Source organism: Anabrus simplex, chromosome 3, assembly GCF_040414725.1.
Source record: "Anabrus simplex isolate iqAnaSimp1 chromosome 3, ASM4041472v1, whole genome shotgun sequence".
Lineage (NCBI taxonomy): Eukaryota > Metazoa > Arthropoda > Insecta > Orthoptera > Tettigoniidae > Anabrus > Anabrus simplex.
In genome coordinates this window covers 384,672,041-384,692,409 of record NC_090267.1, presented here as the reverse complement: position 1 = coordinate 384,692,409, position 20,369 = coordinate 384,672,041, and the positions used below count along the sequence as shown (strand labels likewise).

Sequence of the window (20,369 nt, the reverse complement as noted above, 5' to 3'; positions counted from 1 at the left end):
TTGGCAAAAGTCTTCATATTGTGCATTTCTGTAGTGAAATTTCCATGTGAGTTTTCGGCATGTTAAACAACTCCTTTAGGACAAAATTCTGATGTCCTTGCATCTGTTGAGACCTTTATCAGTTTGAAGATATGTTAAACAGAATTGACCTCAATATTAAATGTAATATAATTGCAAACAGTAGTCGCTTATGATTTGCAGGCATATCAATAAAGTACTTGATTACCATGGATGTTTGTGTTTGTCAGTTGAATCTTGTATTGAGGATTTTTACTGTCTTGTCTAGTTTCCATTTTTGTGTTTCAGATGTTGCCACTATTAAATGTTCCTATAGCTATAAGCCACGTTATTTATTTATGTTTCATAGGCCCACCAGAGACTGAAAATCACCAAAGAACATACTATAAAGTCAAAGGAAGAAGCTGAACACGATAACCAAGCTTCAGCAAGCAGTACCATTCCCAAAAGTCTTTATTGCTCGGTGCATAGACAGGTATGTAAATCTTCCATGTTGTAAGATTTTATTATGTAAACAATAGCTTTTTCAGGGGAGATGCAGGGTTATGTGTACTTCTTAAACATTTTGGAAACTTCATAGAAGAAAAATACATTTTCACACTGTTATGTAAAATCAGGATAGTGTTGTATGTTGGCTGTACAGATAATATACTGTCATTTCTAAGAGACATTTCCTACGAGGTTTCAAGAATTCCTTATGGAGAAGAGATGTCTGTCAGCTCTACTGCCCCTTTTTAATGGTTGGGCAACATCCCAATTTCGACAAGCGAGTGTGAAGGAGGCTTCTCAAAAATGAATTTTATGACTCCAACAAGAGCATTGCTACATTTAAGCAAAGTTACAAACCTTCTCTTTACCAAGTTGATAGGTCCTCCTTTAAGCCTTTTGAAAACTAAGGATTATGTTAATTCATGGTTCCTGAAAGGATTATATTTGGCAACTGATACTGAAAGCAAGAGAAGGCGTGATGATGGAACTTGTTAAAAGTACTTCAGCAATAATAGGCTCTACCATTACATGTTTATATTTGCTTTTATGTTCATTGCAGTCTTAATGTGTAAATTGTAAGTTCATCAAGTTCATCAAGTTCATACAGAGAGTACCCTTAAAAAAAATTTTATTTTTATTTTTAAACTGAACAAAAGTAAGTAAAATATAACAATACACTGTGATGGAGCTAACTAGTTTAACATATTAGTATTTCATTAGTAACCTCTTTTAACCCTCCAGCAGGTGCACCTAAAAATTATACATGATCGGGCGCATGGTGTACATTATACCCCACACTTCAACAACCCATAATAATGGTAAATATCTCATTTTCACTAAATTGTATTCATCCACATCACTAAATAATTACAAATGTTAGCATATTATACACTGTAGCAAGTGAAGATGCAACAATAAATGTTATTTGCATGGTGAGAGAGAGAGAGAATCCACAAGGGATAGCTGCCCTAGAACATGGGATACCGTACGGTAACAGCATCAGATAGATAATAATTTTTGCACTATTTATCTTAGGTTAAAATGAGCTTATATATATGTATATATATTTTGAATTTTGAATTTCCCCTGTTGTAGCCCTACAGCTATCCCGGATCAGGAAAACTTTATTTTTCTTTACATATACCGTACAGATGATGATTTACTATTGCCAATGAATCTTGTAAAACATCTAAACAAATACCTTTTAGATACGAAACGGGAATACCAAAACAAAGGAAGAAATTCATTGAAAATTTTGTGACAGATCTTCGCGCACCGAAGAGTAACGCAATCACTTCCCAGCAACTGGCGGGTATGTGACACTTTTCTTAAAAGTACTTAAAACAGGGTTCGTAGTGTCTCTTCTTTTCAGAATCAACTTCTTTGGCCTGTGAACTGTTACTCTCAAGCCTTATTGTTGGATCAATAACAACGCCGATGTTTCTCTTCCTGCCAATCATGACAATGTCTGCATGTTTACTGGATCCATCGCTAGAGATACAGTGCACTTCTTCAAAGACTTCAAATCAGCCAGATTTTTTGAGAAGTTCTGCAATATTGCTCCTGTCCCTATGGTGCCTGTTAATTCTCAATAGTTCCCCTTTCGTGCAGAAACCAAGAACGTGAGGGAGGGTTTCTATCTCGTTGCAGTGATGGCAACGGTTTTCTTGGCTTCTACCGGGAACGCTTCTGACTGCTATCACATTGCAGTTCATTTTAGTGGCATTAGCCCATTGAGAAGTTGAAAGTACTTTCTTCGTTGTAATCCAGGTGTTTGATTGTGTCCATTCTGAAAAATGTGGGATACCTTTTCCACGGTGTGGTAGGTTTTTTTTTTTTTTCCCCCCGTGTTTCAAACTGCTGATCTCTCAGTTTCTTCCAAAGAGTCTGTACCGTAGGTTATTCATTGGGAGCGAAGCCAGGGCTTCTCAGACTACCCTTCATTTCTTGTTGAAAATTTCTTGTTTGTACCAGAAGTGGGTCGACAACAGAGTCCAGTCTGTTACAGATGTTAATGTGTCGAAGGAAAGCTTCCCATGACGCTCTCATAATGCCCAGTCCACGAACTTTTTTTGAGCTGTAGGGCATACAACCTGGACAATCCGTTGGTAAACCAATTATTTCCTTTACTGTACTTCTGATTAATTTATCGACATCATCTAAAAACCCGTGTCTGAGTTTCGATAAAAGGTAAATCAAACTTGGCCAAATTTATTGTTTTATAATGTTGATTTTCTGATCTGGTCTAAGAAAAATTGAGTTCACAAGTCTAGATAAATTATTGCTTAGTTTAGTTATAATGTTCCTTTCATCTAATATTATTTTGTTGTATGTAACACCCAAATATTTAAGGTTTTCCTGCTTATCAATAGATGACACCTGAAGTCCACTGATAGTCCTAATAACAACCTTTATCAGTTGCCCATTCCCAGTAACTATAGCTTTTGATTTAGAAGTGGTCAGTGTGAGCCCTACTTTGGAAAGGTATTGGCTTGCTGTGTCAATCATAAGCGCTGCTGATTTTTTATCTTTAGATATTAATGCAATATCATCAGCAAAACCTAGTGCTGCCACATTGTCGATATCTTGCACAAGATTGTAGCCGAATTGAAAAGCATGCTCTAAGTCGTTTAACTCCCTTAATATGAAATCAATTGCCAAATTAAACAGAAGAGGCATAGAGGCGATCCTTGAGCTACTCCCCTATGAACTTGAATTTCCTTTGTTCGAGTGATCGCCTCTATTTCCACATTAATCATATTATTCTTGAAAAGAGATATTATTAAAGACTTTAGCTTCTTGGGAACAGATGTCGAATTTAGTGCATATTCCAAATGATTATGACCAATATTATCAAACGCTTTGGATACATCTACAAAAGTAATACAACAGTTTTTTTTAATTTTAAAGTTTAGTTTCACGTCTTGAAGACAACTGTTGATCAAAGATGAATTTATGAATGTACCTGGTGTAGACACAAAACCTCTTTGCTGGGTTGACAAGTCAATGAAAGGTCTAATTTTTCTTTTCAGACTTCTTTCAATGATCTTTCTTAAAATAGAATAAATTGTTATTGGACGCCAGTTACTAATTACTTTTGGATCTCCTGATTTAAATAACAGGATAGTACAACCTCTTCTAAAATGTCACGGAACATAATCCCAGGTTATCATTATATTTGCTATAATACTGATGATTTTTGAACATTTGATTTCCTTTATGACCTTAAGAAATACGCGATCAGGGCCAGGAACAGTATCAACATTTATTCCCTTCATAGAGTGTCAAATCTCCTCGTCTGTCACGGAACAGTCATATTCGTTATCCTCATCATCAGAAGAATTGTAGTTACTTAGAACAGCAGGATTTTCTGTGCCTATGGAATTTGAATAGAAGTCATATACTTCCGAAGCAGGAAGTGTACATTGCCTTCAGTATTTTTCATAATATTTTGAACAACCTTCTTTCTTCTATAATAGTAACAACGTTGAATCAGATCTTATTTACACAGATTTCGTTTCTTAACCCTAAACCATTTATCACGGCGCTGAGGATTGCTACAAGTAGAATATTTTGAAGGTTCACGTTTAATTTGCTCTTTCGAGCTCTGAAATATTTTACTGCGGGATGTTCAGGACCTTTGCATTTAGATGTTGCCCTACGCAAAAATTCAGTGAACTTCTCTATTACACTGTCAAATTTTTCTTTATCTTTAACTCCATTTTTAATGTCTAAGAACTGTTGTTCCCAAAACATCAAATTATCATCATCAGAATTCGCCTCCAAGTTATAAGTTTTGACAGGACGGGGTATCAGATCCCCATATCGCTGGGTAATGTTTTGCCTGTGTATATCGGGATGAGCACGAACTATATAAATATTGACACAACGAAATGTTTTACCACAATACGGACAAGTAACACGTTCTTTTACTTCAGGATTGCTCTGTTCCCATTTACGGTTATGGTGTTCCTCACCGTTGCTGATAGTTTCAAATATATTATTGATAGATGAACTATCATCTGATTCTGAATCACATTTTCTATAATTAGGATGATGATATCTAACCAGGTTAGAATTGACTCCTGTGTCCAAAGACGATGTTGATGGTGGGTCTAACGTTGATGATGGTAGTAATGAATCAGTGTGGCTAGCATGATAAACTATATTTTCAGAGGTTAATTTGTCTCCATGCGACTTTGATAAATGTATATGCAGACCAATAATATTCTTAAAATTCCTTTTACACAGTGTACAGTTAGCTTGCAGCAGCTCAATATCTCTTCTGTCCATCCTTGGTGTAAGGTTATGTAGCAAACATTCATGTAGATAGCATTCAAAATTCAAACAGAGTATAAAAACTACGAACTTTCAAAAAGAAACGGAATAAAAAACTTGAAATGAAGCAATCCAAAAAATAAAACCAATAAGGGAAACCAATTAACGTATAAAATAGTAATTTTACGAACGTCAACTTTGTTGTTTTGTAGCAACAATGTAAACAAAATAAGCCCTACAAAATAAAATAACATAATAACTTTTTTAAAAGCAACAAGCAGAAGACCGTTTTAAAAAACATGAAATATATCTCTCTAAAGTCACAAGAAACTCGGTAACGATGTAAAAATATCATACTAAACCACACTAATGATTATAAATAGAGCCAGCATGTAAACAAATCACCGGTCAGTTGAATGTTACTGCTCAGAAACTTTATCCAATTACACAGGCACTGCGCAAGTTCGAAAGTACTCTGTTCCATTCACAAGTCCATATACAGTGGAACCTCGGATTGCGAGCATAATTTGTTCTGGCAACATGCTTGCAATCCAAAGCGCTCGTATATGAAAGCAAGTTTTCCCATAAGAAACAATTGAAACGCGGATTATTCGTCCACACCACAAAAATATTTATTCGCATACCATTTCTAAAAAAATATAATGTAAAACAAATTACAGTGCACATTTCCTTACAATACAGGTAGTATCATTGTTGGTGAAAGGGAGACGAGAGATGACGTGAGAAGAGTTACTGTGTAGCACGAATTTCACTAACAGAATCACTGCTGTCTGTTGGCTCACTACTGGAATTGTTTTCTTTTCGTGCAACTTTAACGAGGAGCCTGTCCAATGACTGTTGCTTTTGCCTCTTTTTGAGGACTTCACGGAAATGTGACATTGCAGTGTCATTGAACTGATTCATCGCTCGCACGGCTACAGCCTTATTCGGGTGGTGTTTTCCTAAAAAAAATTGCAGCATTTCCCACATTTTGCACTTCTCCCAAATCTCAGTTGAAATGAGAGATTCCATTGACTTTTCCTCGGACGAGATTTCCATAACCTCCTGTTGTTCGCGATGCAGGTCCATTAGTTCGTTGGTGGTCAGTTCCTGGCTAGGTTCTTCCACCAGCTCTTGAATGTCCATGTCATTCACCTCCAGCCCCATAGTCTTACCTAAGGATACAATTTCATCGACAATCGGCGGCTCATTGTCACCAACAATCCCCTCAAAGTCACGTCCAAGAACACAGTCAGGCTACAGCTTTCCCCAAGCGGAAGTGAGAGTTCTCTTGGTGACTCCATCCCAGGCTTTATCGATGATCTTCAGGCAGTTCACATCGGGGAAATGATTTCTCCCAAACTCTCGGAGGGTAAGGTTTGTTTTTTCGGTCACTTCGAAGCATCGCTGAACTAGTGCTTTGGTGTATAGCTTCTTGAAGTTCGAAATGACCTGCTGATCCATAGGCTGGAGTAGTGGAGTAGTGTTGGGAGGAAGGAATTTAACCTTAACGAACCTGAATTCCTCCAGTAATGCCTCAAGGCCTGGAGGATGAGCAGGAGCATTGTCCAAAACCAGCAAGACTTAAAGGGGCAGATTATTTTCTAAAAGGTATTTCTACACTACAGGAACAAAGACCTCGTTCATCCACTCAACAAACGAACAGGGTAGGGAAAAACGTAGGGACACGTGACGCTCGTATTGCGGAACCTCACTCGCTTATCAAGTTAAAATTTATTTAAAATCTTTGCTCGTCTTGCAAAACACTCGTAGACCAAGTTACTCGCATTCCAAGGTTTCACTGTACTAACTTTAGGACGAGTGTACGCCTTCTTCTTTGTTGTTGCAAGAATCACATGTGTAGGTAACTTTCACATGTTTCTTGCAAGCAAACTGATTGCAGGAAGTACACTGAGTGGTGGTACTAATGTCTTTTGCTTAACCACACAAGCAACACCTTCCACGTTTCTTCACTGGTCCATCATGGTTTACTTCATCTACTGTAAGTCTACAGTATATGTCGAGGAATGCTCTGATATCACACGGCAATGACTTTATAGTTGCTCTTTCTACGAGGTGTGGTTTCAACGCAGAAAAGGACAACCTTTTCAGGAAATTCCTTCTGGTTATCTTAGAATTTTCAGGATTTGAACAGTAGAGAATTTGAGCGTTTGTTCCAGCTCTTACAAGTAATAAACTTCATTCCAGTTCCGTATTGACTACGAATATCTAAGACAAAATTCTAGGTCTACCTAATATAATTGAATTCTTTTTAGAATTTTGTCTTAGATATTCCAGCTATGTTCAACAGTGAGTAAAACACTTTGTAAAATACTTTGTAATGGGTGAGACACTGAAAATATTGCTCATTTGGTCAGCCCTACACCTCCCTTGGTCATATTATAATCCATTACTATCACAGATTTCCCGGTTTCAGCATCAATTTCTAGTGTATCGTGCATTGTAGATACCAGAATTACAGTTTAGTTTCTTTTAAGAACGTAAGATGTGTTACATCTTTCTGGAATCCGAAGAGAGATGACTGCACTTCTTGTCTTTTATTACCCTGGCTGCGATGTCTCTCTGGTTCTTTTTCAGTGTACCGATACAAGTAAGATTCTTCTCTAAGAGGGACTTCACCAATGGATAACTATTGTACCAGTTATCAGTAGTAATGTTCCTGTTGGTACCTTCAATATCAAGAATCAGTCTATGAACAACAACACTTAGCTTATTGGAAATGAAATGCAGACCCTCCTCTTGCTTACCACAATACAGTTCCAAGTTGCTGGTAAAAAAATGTTTTAGGGTCGCACATTAGAAACATTTTCATCCCATTGCGGGTTTATTTGGGATGAATTCCACAAAACTGCATCGTCCAGGGAACGATTCGAGTTTTTCGTCAGTTGTGACGTAAGCACCAACACTGTAACTATTCTGACAGTTCTGTATAAAAGCATCTAAAAAAGGACGGATGGCCGCCTATTTATCGTGTTTTCTTCTGTCTCCCCTTGTTTCTTGATTGTCGAATCGCAGAGCATGGAGCAAGAATATAAAACGTTTACAGCTCATACAAGCTTTCAATATGTGCATTAGTTCCATCTAAATTTCAGAGCTCTATAACATTTGTGTGGTGTCCTTTCTTAGCGCCTATTAGGTACAGGCATCGAAATGACACCATTATTTCAGTTCTGGGGAAGTTTTCTTTGCATCTTGTTTCCTAGAGTAATCTGCCTTGAGGCTTTTGCGTTCATTGTGCATTTTCATGTGAGTCACAATGTCATCTACCATATCTTCATCAACTATTTTATGGAAGGAAGATATTTCATCCTTGATTCCTTTTGCATTACATTTAGGACGAGGAAATACTTTGACAATATTTTTTGTTTTAGTTTTGTATACCTTTGAAAAATCCGTTTTCCTCCATCTGGTGGTTTTGGCTTTTTCAGTAAGGTATTCATCACAACGTTCATTTTCACTTCATTTGGAGTCAGATCTGTCGTCTGAAGTGAGACCTTACTCCTCAGATTCAGTTTTGTGATCACTTCTAGTGATGACTTCATGTTTATCTGATTCTGCACTATCCAAGTTGTCTTCTCTGGCTGTTCATGAAGTCATTTGGCTATTTCCCCAGGTGCCAATATCCTGAATAAACGGAAAATATATTGACACTGTGTAGGCTTTTGGGCTTATGCCGTGTCAAGAAAATAAGGTGAAATTCTTTACGTTTGCAGAGAACTTTGCTCTGCGTCATCAGAAGATATCTCGACTGTCCACGAGAAAGGCTTCTTAAACAATGACTCCTTACATTTTTAGATGTTATAATAGAAGTGGAAATTCATCAGATTAAGGAGAAAGAAGTCTGTTCTTCTTTCTTCTTTGTGCTTTCTACTGAGATGCAGGGACCATAACATCATTCCCAAATGTGTGAAACTGAAGCACACGTTAAATACACAGAAGGCCAGGAGAATATATCAACACACTAGCAAGGCTGTTATGATCGAGAGAGTGCATAACACTCGTAGGGAACTGGATTCATTCTTCCGAGAGTTGTTTCGTTTACACCTGCTGTTAAGCAACACTCTCTCGCGGGAATTGTGGTTGACTTACAGTCGCATTACTGCTATACAGGCTGAACGAAAATTCAACCAGGTGTCATTCAGACAGAAATCAAAGTCCCTCCATCTAGCTCAGAAACAGGCGGTCTCTCGCACGAATCCGGATGCTAGTAAAACTGTCGTCAATCTTTCCAAAAAATCCTTGGACGAGAACCAAACGGCAGTTCTAGCTAAGGGTCTTAATTTCACTGAGGAGTTAATTACTTCCGTTGAGGCAGCCATCCACAAACTACCTACGGATGAGGCTGAGGAGTTAAGAAAGAAATGTGTGAGACTCATAAGTCCGCTGTTATACCCGCGCCCAATTTAACAAGAGGCGAAAGGAGAGCTCTGAAGGAACTTGGAGATGATTCTGAACTGACCATTCTCTCAGCTGATAAGGGTAATGCGACAGTGGTTATGGACACTGACGAGTATAAGAATAAGATCTCGGCTATATTGTCAGAGCCTGTTTACAGACTGAACTCACGTGACCCCACCACTCATGTGTCCAACGCCACCGTAAAGCTCTTAAAGCAATCTTCAATTCCAAAAGAGGAGGCTAAACATCTGTCCCCGGGGGATGCAGTGCCACCTAGATTATATGGACTGCCTAAGATCCATAAAAAGGATGTTCCCCTCAGATCTATTGTTAGTGCGATAGGTTCTCCTACGTATGCTCTGGCTAAATACCTAAGCAAATTGCTTCAGCCACACATAGGACGTACTGAATCATACGTTGGGGACTCTCAGTATTTCATCAACAAGCTGTCGACCATAACCCTTCAACTTAATGCACTTTTGATGAGTTTCGATGTGGGATCCTTCTTCACTAAAGTGCCGATTGACTTGGTCACGTCTCTCATTGAACACCTGTTCCTTGAGGACATTACGAAGCTATTTTACCACTGCATGACTTCCAGCTATTTCTTGTGGGGTGGGAATTTTTATGAACAGACGGACAGAGTGGCTATGGGAAGTCCACTTTCACCCGTAGTGGCTAATTTCTTTATGGAGCATTTTGAGGAGGAGACTATTGCTTCGGTGCCCGTCAAACCTACGATATGGTGGAGATATGTTAATGATGTGTTTGTGGTCCTGACAGAAGGTTCTGAGAAATTTCATCTATTTCTGAACCACCTAAATCAGCAACATCCTTCAATAAAATTCACTATGGAAATGGAGTCTGACGGATGCCTTCCTTTCTTGGATGTTCTAGTAAGAAGGAAACTGGACGGCTCCTTAGGACATACCCACACAAATCGCTATCTTCATGCAGATTCTCACCACCATCCAGCACACAAACATTGCATTCTCACGACACTCGCCAAGAGGGCGAGGCAAATTTGTGAGCCATCAAATATCAAATATCCAGGTGGAGATGGACACGCTCAAAGTCACATTCAAGGGTAGTGGTTACAGCGATTTGCAGATTCATAGAGCCCTGCATCCCAGAGAAACGACCAAGCAAAGCTCACAGAAGGAAGAAGTGAAGGGAACTGCCTACTTGCCTTACATTCACAACACCACAGATCGAATTGCCAAGGTCCTCCACAAACATAATATAAAAACCGTGTTTGGCACTGCCACTAAAATAGCTTACAGTCTGAGTAAAACTAAGGACAAATTGTCCCCAGTTTTACATCCTGGGGTGTACTAAATTCTCTGTGCTTGCGGTACGGTATACATCGGCCAAACATGCCGGTCCATTGGTACCCTATCAAAGAACATGAAAGTAATATTCGTCCCAACCAATCAGACAAATCGACAATAGCTGAGCATGCTCTATCGTTGGATCATGATGTCATGTTCCAAGATGCTCGAGCTCATACCCACACTAGACACTACAGGTCCAGGATTATACGGGAAGCTGTGCAAATACGTAGAAATCCTAACAGTTCAACAGGGGCGGCTATCAATTAAGTAATACCTGGTTGCCAGCCATGAAGAATTAACGTAGGTAGTTCCCTTCACTATTGTTATTTTGTCTCGGTGTTTTCTAAATTCGTACGTTCGTCATCGCCAGATGTTTCATTCCAAGCTTGTGTCTATGTCATACACCTTTCAATGTCGTATACGTACACACATTATGTGAACCTCTTAGACTGATTCTGATGGTTCGGTCAGTTTCCGCTTCGAACGCTAGCGCTGTGCGATGTCCTTGGAGCCATCTGGTGGCAAATGAACGTACAATTTCCACTTCTATTATAATGTCTAAAAATGTAAAGAGTCGTTGTTTAAGAAGCATTTCTCGTGGACAGTCGAGATTTCTTCTGATGACGCAGAGCACAGTTCTCTGCAAAACGTAAAGAATTGTGCCTTATTTTCTTGACACGGCATAAGCCCTAAGGCCTATACAGCATCATGTCTATAAGTACGAGCCGTGAAAGCATCAATGGCAACAGGAAAATATATTTTAATTGGATAAATAGTGATAACTTGAATGTTTTGAGCAGTGATGTGCTTGAAAATATTCATAAATAATGTAGTCAAAATACTTACTGCATCGGGCGCGCAGGGTACATTGTAGCCCGCCTGTGACACGTTCTGGATTGAAGCAACAAAACAGCCATTCTTGCGCACTCACAGAGACACCACAGCTATCACATTCAGCAACTACGGTCACACTGCAGGAATAGCAGACGAGTAAAGCTACAGTGTTGCCAAGTTGAAAAAATCAGCAGTGGTGTACTTTATACACCAGTGTGCCTGCTGGAGGGTTAATCAATCTTGTGAGAACTGAAATCTCTTTTCCATTATTTCTGGCAGTATTGCATTTTGTCCTGCAAATACTGCTATTGTAGGATTGTGATACAGATGAGGGTAGTACAGCATTGAGAACCTGTAGAACAATGTACAAGGTTTATTCCATTATCACTGCTGCTTGCATTTTGGTCTATCAAATCCAATGTATTTATACTAAGAATCTGTCAACAGCAGCATGTCCAGCTGAGCTAAGGGTAAGAACTCTTTTGTTGGGTTATCTTCATTGTCACATGTATAGGGAGGGAGGTAATTGATGTAATGTGTATTTTGTGGAGAAATATGTTGTTGTTTTTGTTATTATTATGGTTGTGGTTGTTGTTGTTGAATGGCTAATCTCTGGATTTATTCCATTGATCTGTTTAACATCCCAATTCAGTCCTGGAAGATGATGAGCCATTTGCAGGTTCAGTCCAATTTTGGGCACAGAAGGATGTGAACCTAATCTTTTACTGTATTTTGCTCTTGCATACTGTACAGTAATGAATGTTATTAAAGATTTTGATGATGATGGAGGTATGCAGTGAGATATCATGATCAATATCGAGTTAAAAGAAGGTATATAATGGTTCCACCTTTCAGTACTATTAAAATAAGAAATGTAAGTTTAGATTCCTATTTAATTAAAATTGGTATCGGTTTCGACCAGTATTCATGGTCATCATCAGCCAATTACAAATAAGTGTAAAACAATGCATAGAAAAATAAAATGCGAAGTTTAAATAATTCTGTTTGGTTTCTGCTAGTGAAGCACTAAAATCTTTAAGGAGCACTGTGCGTTGAAATATAGCCAAAAAACACAAATAAGGTGCACAGGTAAAAATGAAGTTTAGATGATGCTGTCAGATGCAGTTTATGAAGCACACTATAACACATAAGGGAGCACTGTGCGTTGAGATTTCAAAGTTATGTAGTAGTCTAAAGTCAAATACGTATTTTTAGTTGTTGTTTATGAGGCACTGTATAATTTTAAGTATCAGCAATGCGTGTCTATAAAGAAATCGTAGATCAAATATGTTATTAAGACATATGTTAGGGAGCACTGTGTGTGGAGAAGAATCAAATACGCACTTAAATGTAGTATGGAGTATGTACTTGAAGAGTTCCGTTGCAGTTTATGAGGCACTGTATAATTTTAGAGATTAGCACTGTGTATCAATAGATCCAAATGTAATGAAGAAGTCGTAGGTCAAATACGTATTTAAAAGTACAGAGTAAGTTCTTGAAGAATTCAGTTGAAGTTTATGAGGCACTGTATAATTTTAGAAATTAGCACTGCATGTTGATAGATCCAAAAATTATGTAAAAGTCGTAGATCATATATGTACTTGTAGTACAGAGCAAGTTCTTGAAGAGTGGATCGGCACTGTGCTTCCAAAAGTTACGTAAATTAGGTTAACGAAGTTATTGAAACATATGACATAGAAAAAACAATTGTTAAGGGGAAAAAATACTAAAAAGCACAATATTGGAACAGTGAAGGTGGGTAAATGACATAGCGTGATATATCTTTAAGGTCGATCTTAGAATAGCATAAAGTATAAATATGAAAGTTAGAGTGGTCAAAATCATTAGAGATGTTAGAAAATGTGAATCAATGAGGAGAGTGGGAAAATGAATGTAATAAGGAAAGAAAAAGTTGAGGTAGAAAAATAAAGTAGAAATAAATAAAGGGAAGAAAAGGGAAGTAAATGAGGAAGTGAAGTAGTTTAAGGTGTATTAGGAGGATGAGTTATAGGAGGTGGAAATTGTTGATAGGAACTGTATAAGGCCTGGAATATTGAATTTGGGTTTCTAAAATAAGCATTTTTGATGAAGCGGATAAGGAAGTCGAATAAAATATTAGGTTTTTCAGAAATGTCCTTTAAATTTAAATTGGGGTTGAAATATTGGCCAAGATAGAGAAAGCAATTTTCAGTAGTGTTTAGAAAGGGGCCTTTGTTAATAACTAAGTATTAAGTCTTTATCAATACTGGTGAAATTATGATTAGAATTTTGTATGTGTTGTCCTGTTGCGGAGAATCTGTTGTATTTTATGGCATTGATGTGTTCCGAGTATCTGATATTAAAGTTACGTCCTGTCTGTCCAATATACGAAGAGCTACAGTTATTACATTGGAATCTGTATACTCCAGATTTAGAAAAAAAACATTAGAATTATTGAATTAGAGTTGTGTAATAAATCAAGATTTCTGTTATTGGTTCGATATTTTCATGTTATGTTTTTTAAGAATGTTAGATATTTTATAAGCATTATGGGAGAAAGTAAAGGTGGAAAATGCAGTGGGTTTGATTTTATCTTTTGTTAATGTGGTTTTGGGGTGGTGTTTGAATTCATTAATAATACAGCTTTAACAACTCTTTCATAAACTGTATTATTAATAAATTCAAACACTGCCCCAAAACCACATTAACAAAAGATCAAAATCCACTGCATTTTCCCCCTTTACTTTCTCCCAAAACACTTATAAAATAACTAACATTCTTAAAAAACATAACACGAAAATATCTTTCAGAACCAATAACAGAACTCTTGGTTTATTACACAACTCTAACTCAGTTGTTGTTGTTGTTGTTGTTGTTGAGTCATCAGTCCATAAACTGGTTTGATGCAGCCTTCCTGTGCTCACCTTTTCATTTCTATGTAACTACTTCATCCTACATCTGCTCTAATCTGCTTGTCATATTCATTCCTTGGTCTACCCCTACCGTTCTTACCACCTACACTTCCTTCAAAAACCAATTGAACAAGTCCTGGGTGTCTTAAGATGTGTCCTATCATTGTATCTCTTTTTCTCGTCAAATTTAGCCAAATCAATCTCTTCTCGCCAATTCGATTCAGTATCTCTTCATTTGTGATATCCGTCTTACCTTCACCATTCTTCTGTAACACCACATTTCAAAGGTTCTATTCTCTTTCTTTCTGAGCTAGTTATCGTCCATGTTTCACTTCCATACAATGCCACGCTCCACACGAAAGTCTTCAAAAACATCTTTCTAATTCTGAAATCAATGTTTGAAGTGAGCAAATTTCTTTTCTTAAGAAAGCTCTTCCTTGCTTGTGCTAGTCTGCATTTTATGTCCTCCTTACTTCTGCCATCGTTAGTTATTTTACTACCCAAGTAACAAGAGTCATCTACTTCCTTTAAGACTTCATTTCCTAATTTAATATTTCCGGCATCACCTGCTTTCGTTCGACTGCACTCCATTACTTTTGTTTTGGACTTATTTATTTTCATCTTGTAATCCTTACGCAGGACTTTTGTCCATACCATTCAGCAGCTTCTCAAGGTCTTCTGCAGTCTCAAATAAAATAACAATATCATAGGCAAATCTCAAGGTTTTTTCCCTCTCCTAGGATTGTGTTTCCCTTTCCAAATTTCCCTTTGATTTCCTCTACTGCCTGTTCTGTGTAAACATTGAAAAGGAGGGGGGACAAACTGCAGCCTTGCTTCACTCTTTTTTGGATTGCTGCTTCTTTTTCAAAGCCCTCGATTCTTATCATTGCAGACTGATTTTTATACAGATTGTAGATAATTCTTCATTCTCGGTATCTGATCCCAGTCACCTTCAGAATCTTAAATAGCTTGGTTCAATCAACATTATCAAATGCCTTTTCTAGATCTACGTACGAATGCCATGTACGTGGGCTTGTCCTTGTTAATTCGATCCTCTAATATCAGACGTAAAGTCAGGATTGCTTCACATGTTCCTACATTTCTTCTGAAGCCAAATTAATCTTCTCCCAACTCAGCTTCAACTTGTTTTTCCATTCTTCTGTAAACAATACGTGTGAGATACTGAACTAATGGTGTGATAGTTTTCACACCTGTCAGCACCGGCTTTCTTGGGAATAGGTATAACAACATTCTGCCGAAAATCGGATGGGACTTCTCCTGTCTCATACATCTTACACACTAAATGGAATAACCTTGCCATGCTGGTTTCACCTAAGGCAGCCAGTAATTCAGAGGGAATGTCATCAATTCCAGGTGCCTTGTTCCTATTTAGGTTGCTCACAGCTCCCACGCACAGTGCGCCCTTATGTGTTATAGTGCTCCATAAACTGCATCTGACAGCATCATCGAAACTTCATTTTTACCTGTGCACCTTATTTATGTGTTTTGATTATGTTTCAACGCACAGTGCTCCTCAAAGATTTTAGTGCTTCACTAGAAGAAACCAAACAGAATTATTTAAACTTTGCATTTTATTCTTCTATGCATCGTTTTACACTTACTTGTAATTGGCTGATGATGACCATGAATACTGGTCGAAACCGGTACCAATTTTAATTAAATAGGAATGTAAACTTACATTTCTTACTTTAATAGTATTGAAAGGTGGGACCATTATATACCTTCTTTTAACTTAATATTGAACTCACTTCAATACGGAACAATATGCTATTCTTATCTCTTAATATCATGTCCTTGCAGGTTTTGTGGTGCTGTACTTGACCTCTGTAAATACTAAGTCGCTGTTTGCTGTTTTAGCTTAATGCCTTTCTTCCTCTTCTCATGCTACAGTATTTGTATTAGATGTGTTATATAGTTGTAAGTATATAACAACTCACCCTTATTTCATGACTGAATCATTGTGATAATTTCAGGAACGTCTTTCCCTGTTCTGTGAAACCTGTGACAAGCTGACATGTCGTGATTGTCAGCTGACTGATCATAGAGACCATAAGTACAAATTCATCCATGAAATTGCATCAGAAACAAGAGCAATGATAAGTAACCTTCTTTCAGAAGTTAGGTAAGGAATTTGTCGTACTATTTGGGATACTGTGTTCTAAATGTTGTTGCTTAAAATTTATTTAGCAATTGACTGTTTAGGGTTGACAATCAGGGGATCATTTCTCTTTCTTAGTATGTAAAGATGCCTTTTTACAACTATTAAAAAAATAGATTTCTGTTTTTATGGAAGAATACACATGGAACATTCTGAAAAATGATTAACATACCTAAAATTGTTCCAAAAATAATTTAGAAATGCTTGAGTTGATTATTTATCTTGTCACTCATTGTTTAGTAGCTGGGGAATGACTGCCAAGTGAAAATTATCTGATTGTACTTTTCTCAGTTCGTCCCAAGTACAAGGAATGGACCTTCAGCAAAATGAAGACCAGTATATGAAATTCTGAATTTTTGTACCACTTCACAGATTTCCTCATTGAGACCTTGAATAACATACCTGCTATGTCCACTGGCTCCATATGTTCTTTCTTTAGTACATTTGTTTTTAGTTCCTTAGTAGTCCAGTTTCCCAGTCTGTATTTCTATTATAGAACATCATAGTCAGCATTGTCACCCTCTTTTACTTGTCCTCCCATTTAAGAGCCACTTTAAAACTAGAACAACCTGGACATGCAGTTGGATTACAAAACACTACATAATATCAGTTATCATAGAAACATTTTATATTTTTTGTAGAACTGTTATCTTTAAAGTCGCCACAATCATCTATTTGCAACTAGCGCTTTGGCCTCATTTAGTTCTATACCTCTTATCTTGAAAACATTAGAAAGTGAATCTAATCATTGTGGTAGCTAGGTCTTCCTCTACTTTTCTTACACTCCATACCAGAGTCCATTATTCTCCTAGGTAACCTATTCTCCTCCATTTGCCTCACATGACCCCACCACCAAAGCCGGTTTATGCATACAGCTTCATCCATCGAGTTCATTTCTAACTTAGCTTTTATCTCCTAATTCCTAGTACCCTTCTGCCATTGTTCTCACCTGTTTGTACCAGCAATTATTCTCACCACTTTCATGTCTGTTACTTCCAACTTATGAATAAGATATCCAGATGTTGGGCCGATGACCTTCGATGTTAGGCCCCTTTAAACAACAAGCTTTAAACAACAAGCAAGATATCCAGAGTCCTCCCAGCTTTTGCTCCCATAAAGCAAAGATGGTCTGAAAACAGACCGATGTAAAGATAGTCTCGTCCGGGAGCTGACTTCCTTCTTACAGAACACTGTTGATCGCGACTGCGAGCTCACTGCATTAGCTTTACTATACCTTGATTCAATCTCACTTACTATATTACCATCCTGGGAGAACACACAACCAAAATACTTAGAATTATCAACCTGTTCCAGCTTTGTATCACCAATCTGACATTCAATTCTGTTGAATTTCTTACTTATTGACATCAGTTTAGTCTTCGAGAGGCTAATTTTCATACCATACTCATTGCACCTATTTTCAAGTTCCAAGATATTACACTGCAGGCTTTCGGCACAATCTGCCATTAAGACCAAGTCGTCAGCATAGGTCAGACTGCTTACTACATTTTCACCTAACTGAATTCCCCCCCTGACACTTTATACCTTTCAGCAGATGATCCATGTAAACTACGAACAACAAAGTTGAAAGATTACAGCCATGTCTAACCCCTGTAAGTACCCTCAACCAAGAACTCATTCTGCCATCAATTCTCACTGCAGCCCAATTGTCAATATAAATGCCTTTGATTGATTTAAATAATGTACCCTTAATTCCATAGCCCCCCAGTATGGCGAACATCTTTTCCCTTGGTACCGTGTCATATGCTTTCTCTAGATCTACGAAACATAAACACAACTATTTATTCCTCTCGTAACATTTTTCAATAACCTGGCGCATACTGAAAATCTGAGCCTGACAGCCCCTCTGTGGTCTGAAACCATACTGGTTTTCATTCAACTTCCTCTCAACGATTGATCGCACCCTCCGTTCCAAGATGCCAGTGAATACTTTGCCTGGTATACTCATCAATTAGATACCTCGATAGTTGTTGCAATCCTTCCTGTTCCCTTGCTAATAGATAAGTGCAATTACTGCTTTTGTCCAATCTGAAGGTACCTTACCAACACTCCATGCTAATCTTACTACTCTATGAAGCCTTTTCATCCCTGCCTTCCCACTATACTTCACCATTTGAGGTCTTATTTCATCTATTCCTGCTGTTTTATAGACAATGGAGTTTATTTACCATACTTTCCATTTCCTCAAGCGTAATTTCACCAACATTTTTTTCCTCCCCATGAGCTTGGTTGTTCACGACATCACCAAGGAGATTTCCTTTTACGTTGAGAAGATTTTTGAAATATTCCCTCCACCTGTCCAGTGATTTCCTGGGATCTATTATAAATTCACCTAAATTACCCAAAACACCACTCATTTCCTTTTTCCCTCCCTTTCTAAGATTCTTATTACTGTCCAGAAGGGTTCCCTAGTGCTCTGCCTAGCCTTTCCAGGTTATTACCAAAATCTTCCCACGACTTCTTTTTGGATTCAACAACTATTTGTTTTGCTCTGTTTCTTTCATCTACCTAGGTATGTACAATTCCTTATCTGCATCGGCCCTTCTTTGGAGCCATTTCTGATAAGCCTTCTTTTTACGTTTACAAGCTGCTCTCACTTCATCATTCCACCAAGATGTTCGCTTTTTCCCATCCTTATACACAGTCGTTCCTATGCATTCCCTTGCTGTTTCTACTACAGCCTCCCTGTATGCCACCCATTCTCTTTCTCTATCCTGAACCTGTTTATTGTCCACTGTTCGAAACTTCTCAGTAATCATATCCATGTACTTCTGTCTAATTTCCTCATCCTGGAGATTTTCTACCCTTATCCGTTTGCAGAAAGATTTCACTTTCTCTATCCTAGGCCTAGAGATATTTAGTTCACTACAGATTAGATAGTGGTCTGTATCATCGAAAAATCCCCGAATAACCCGTACATTCCTAGCAGACTTCCTGAATTCAAAGTCTATTAAGCGGTGAATAGCCTTATGCTTGAAGAATGTATTCATAACAGCTAAACCCATACTAGCACAGAAGTCCAACAAACGCTTCCCATTCCCATTAGCTTTCATTTCCCCCACATTTAAAAATCACCCTTTCGTATCCTTCAGTTCTGTTTCCAACTCTCACATTGAACCATTAGAATTAAAGAAGGTTCAACCTATTCAATACAAAGTGTGTTGTACAAGGTGTTCACAACATGTTATTTATTATTACTAGTACCGGTTTTGACGCTTAATGGCGTCATCATCAGCTAGAAATCACAAAGTGGGCAGAATAGTATAAATGATACATGCATTGCAAAGTACAAATGATTGATTGTTTTTTACATTAAGAGCTAGATGAATAATGATTAAAATATGATGGCATAACCCAACACATAGAGTCGTTATAGTCTAATGAGGCAGGTGGGTATTATACAATAAAATTAGTCTGATGAATGAGAGTAAATGTCTTAGTATAATAATAATACAACGATGCGGTAAAATTGTCCACTCTTCTATTGTTATCAATGGAGATATATAAGTCCAGATCCAGTGTTGTGTGTGGTTGGCAAGACCATCAAATATTTGTTTAAGGCCGGAACACCTGACGTTGAATGGTTGAATAAGGTTAAATTTTTGAGGTCGTCTCAGCTCAACGTAGGTGATGAAGCTTAAAAGGAAGAAAAGCCAAGTTAATGAAATGGATAGCTAAAAATGGTTTCGCGGCCGAATATGATGGAATATGGGACTCACCTTGTTCAGCGTGCTGGTTGTGTGTAGTGAGGAGAGTTGTGGACGAGTGAGATGGATGTGAGTAAGTTAAGTGTGAGTGGAGGTGGGGTGAGAGGGGCAGGAAGAGGGGAGGAGGGGGGGGGGGAGGAGAGAGGAAGGGATGGGAAGGCGGAGTTTAAGGCGGGTCAGGTGGGTGGAGTGGTGGTAG

General features: G+C 37.9%; 1 protein-coding gene across 1 annotated transcript in view; it reads left to right on the top strand.

Annotated features, from left to right (window-relative positions):
• Window positions 1-20,369, top strand: part of LOC136866818 (E3 ubiquitin-protein ligase TRIM33) — a 268,047-nt gene that overhangs the window by 61,478 nt on the left and 186,200 nt on the right. The window contains exons 3-4 of the mRNA XM_067143924.2: window positions 368-493; window positions 16,258-16,406. Coding sequence (XP_067000025.2) covers window positions 368-493; window positions 16,258-16,406 — 275 coding nt within the window. The remainder of the gene's footprint in view (window positions 1-367; window positions 494-16,257; window positions 16,407-20,369) is intronic.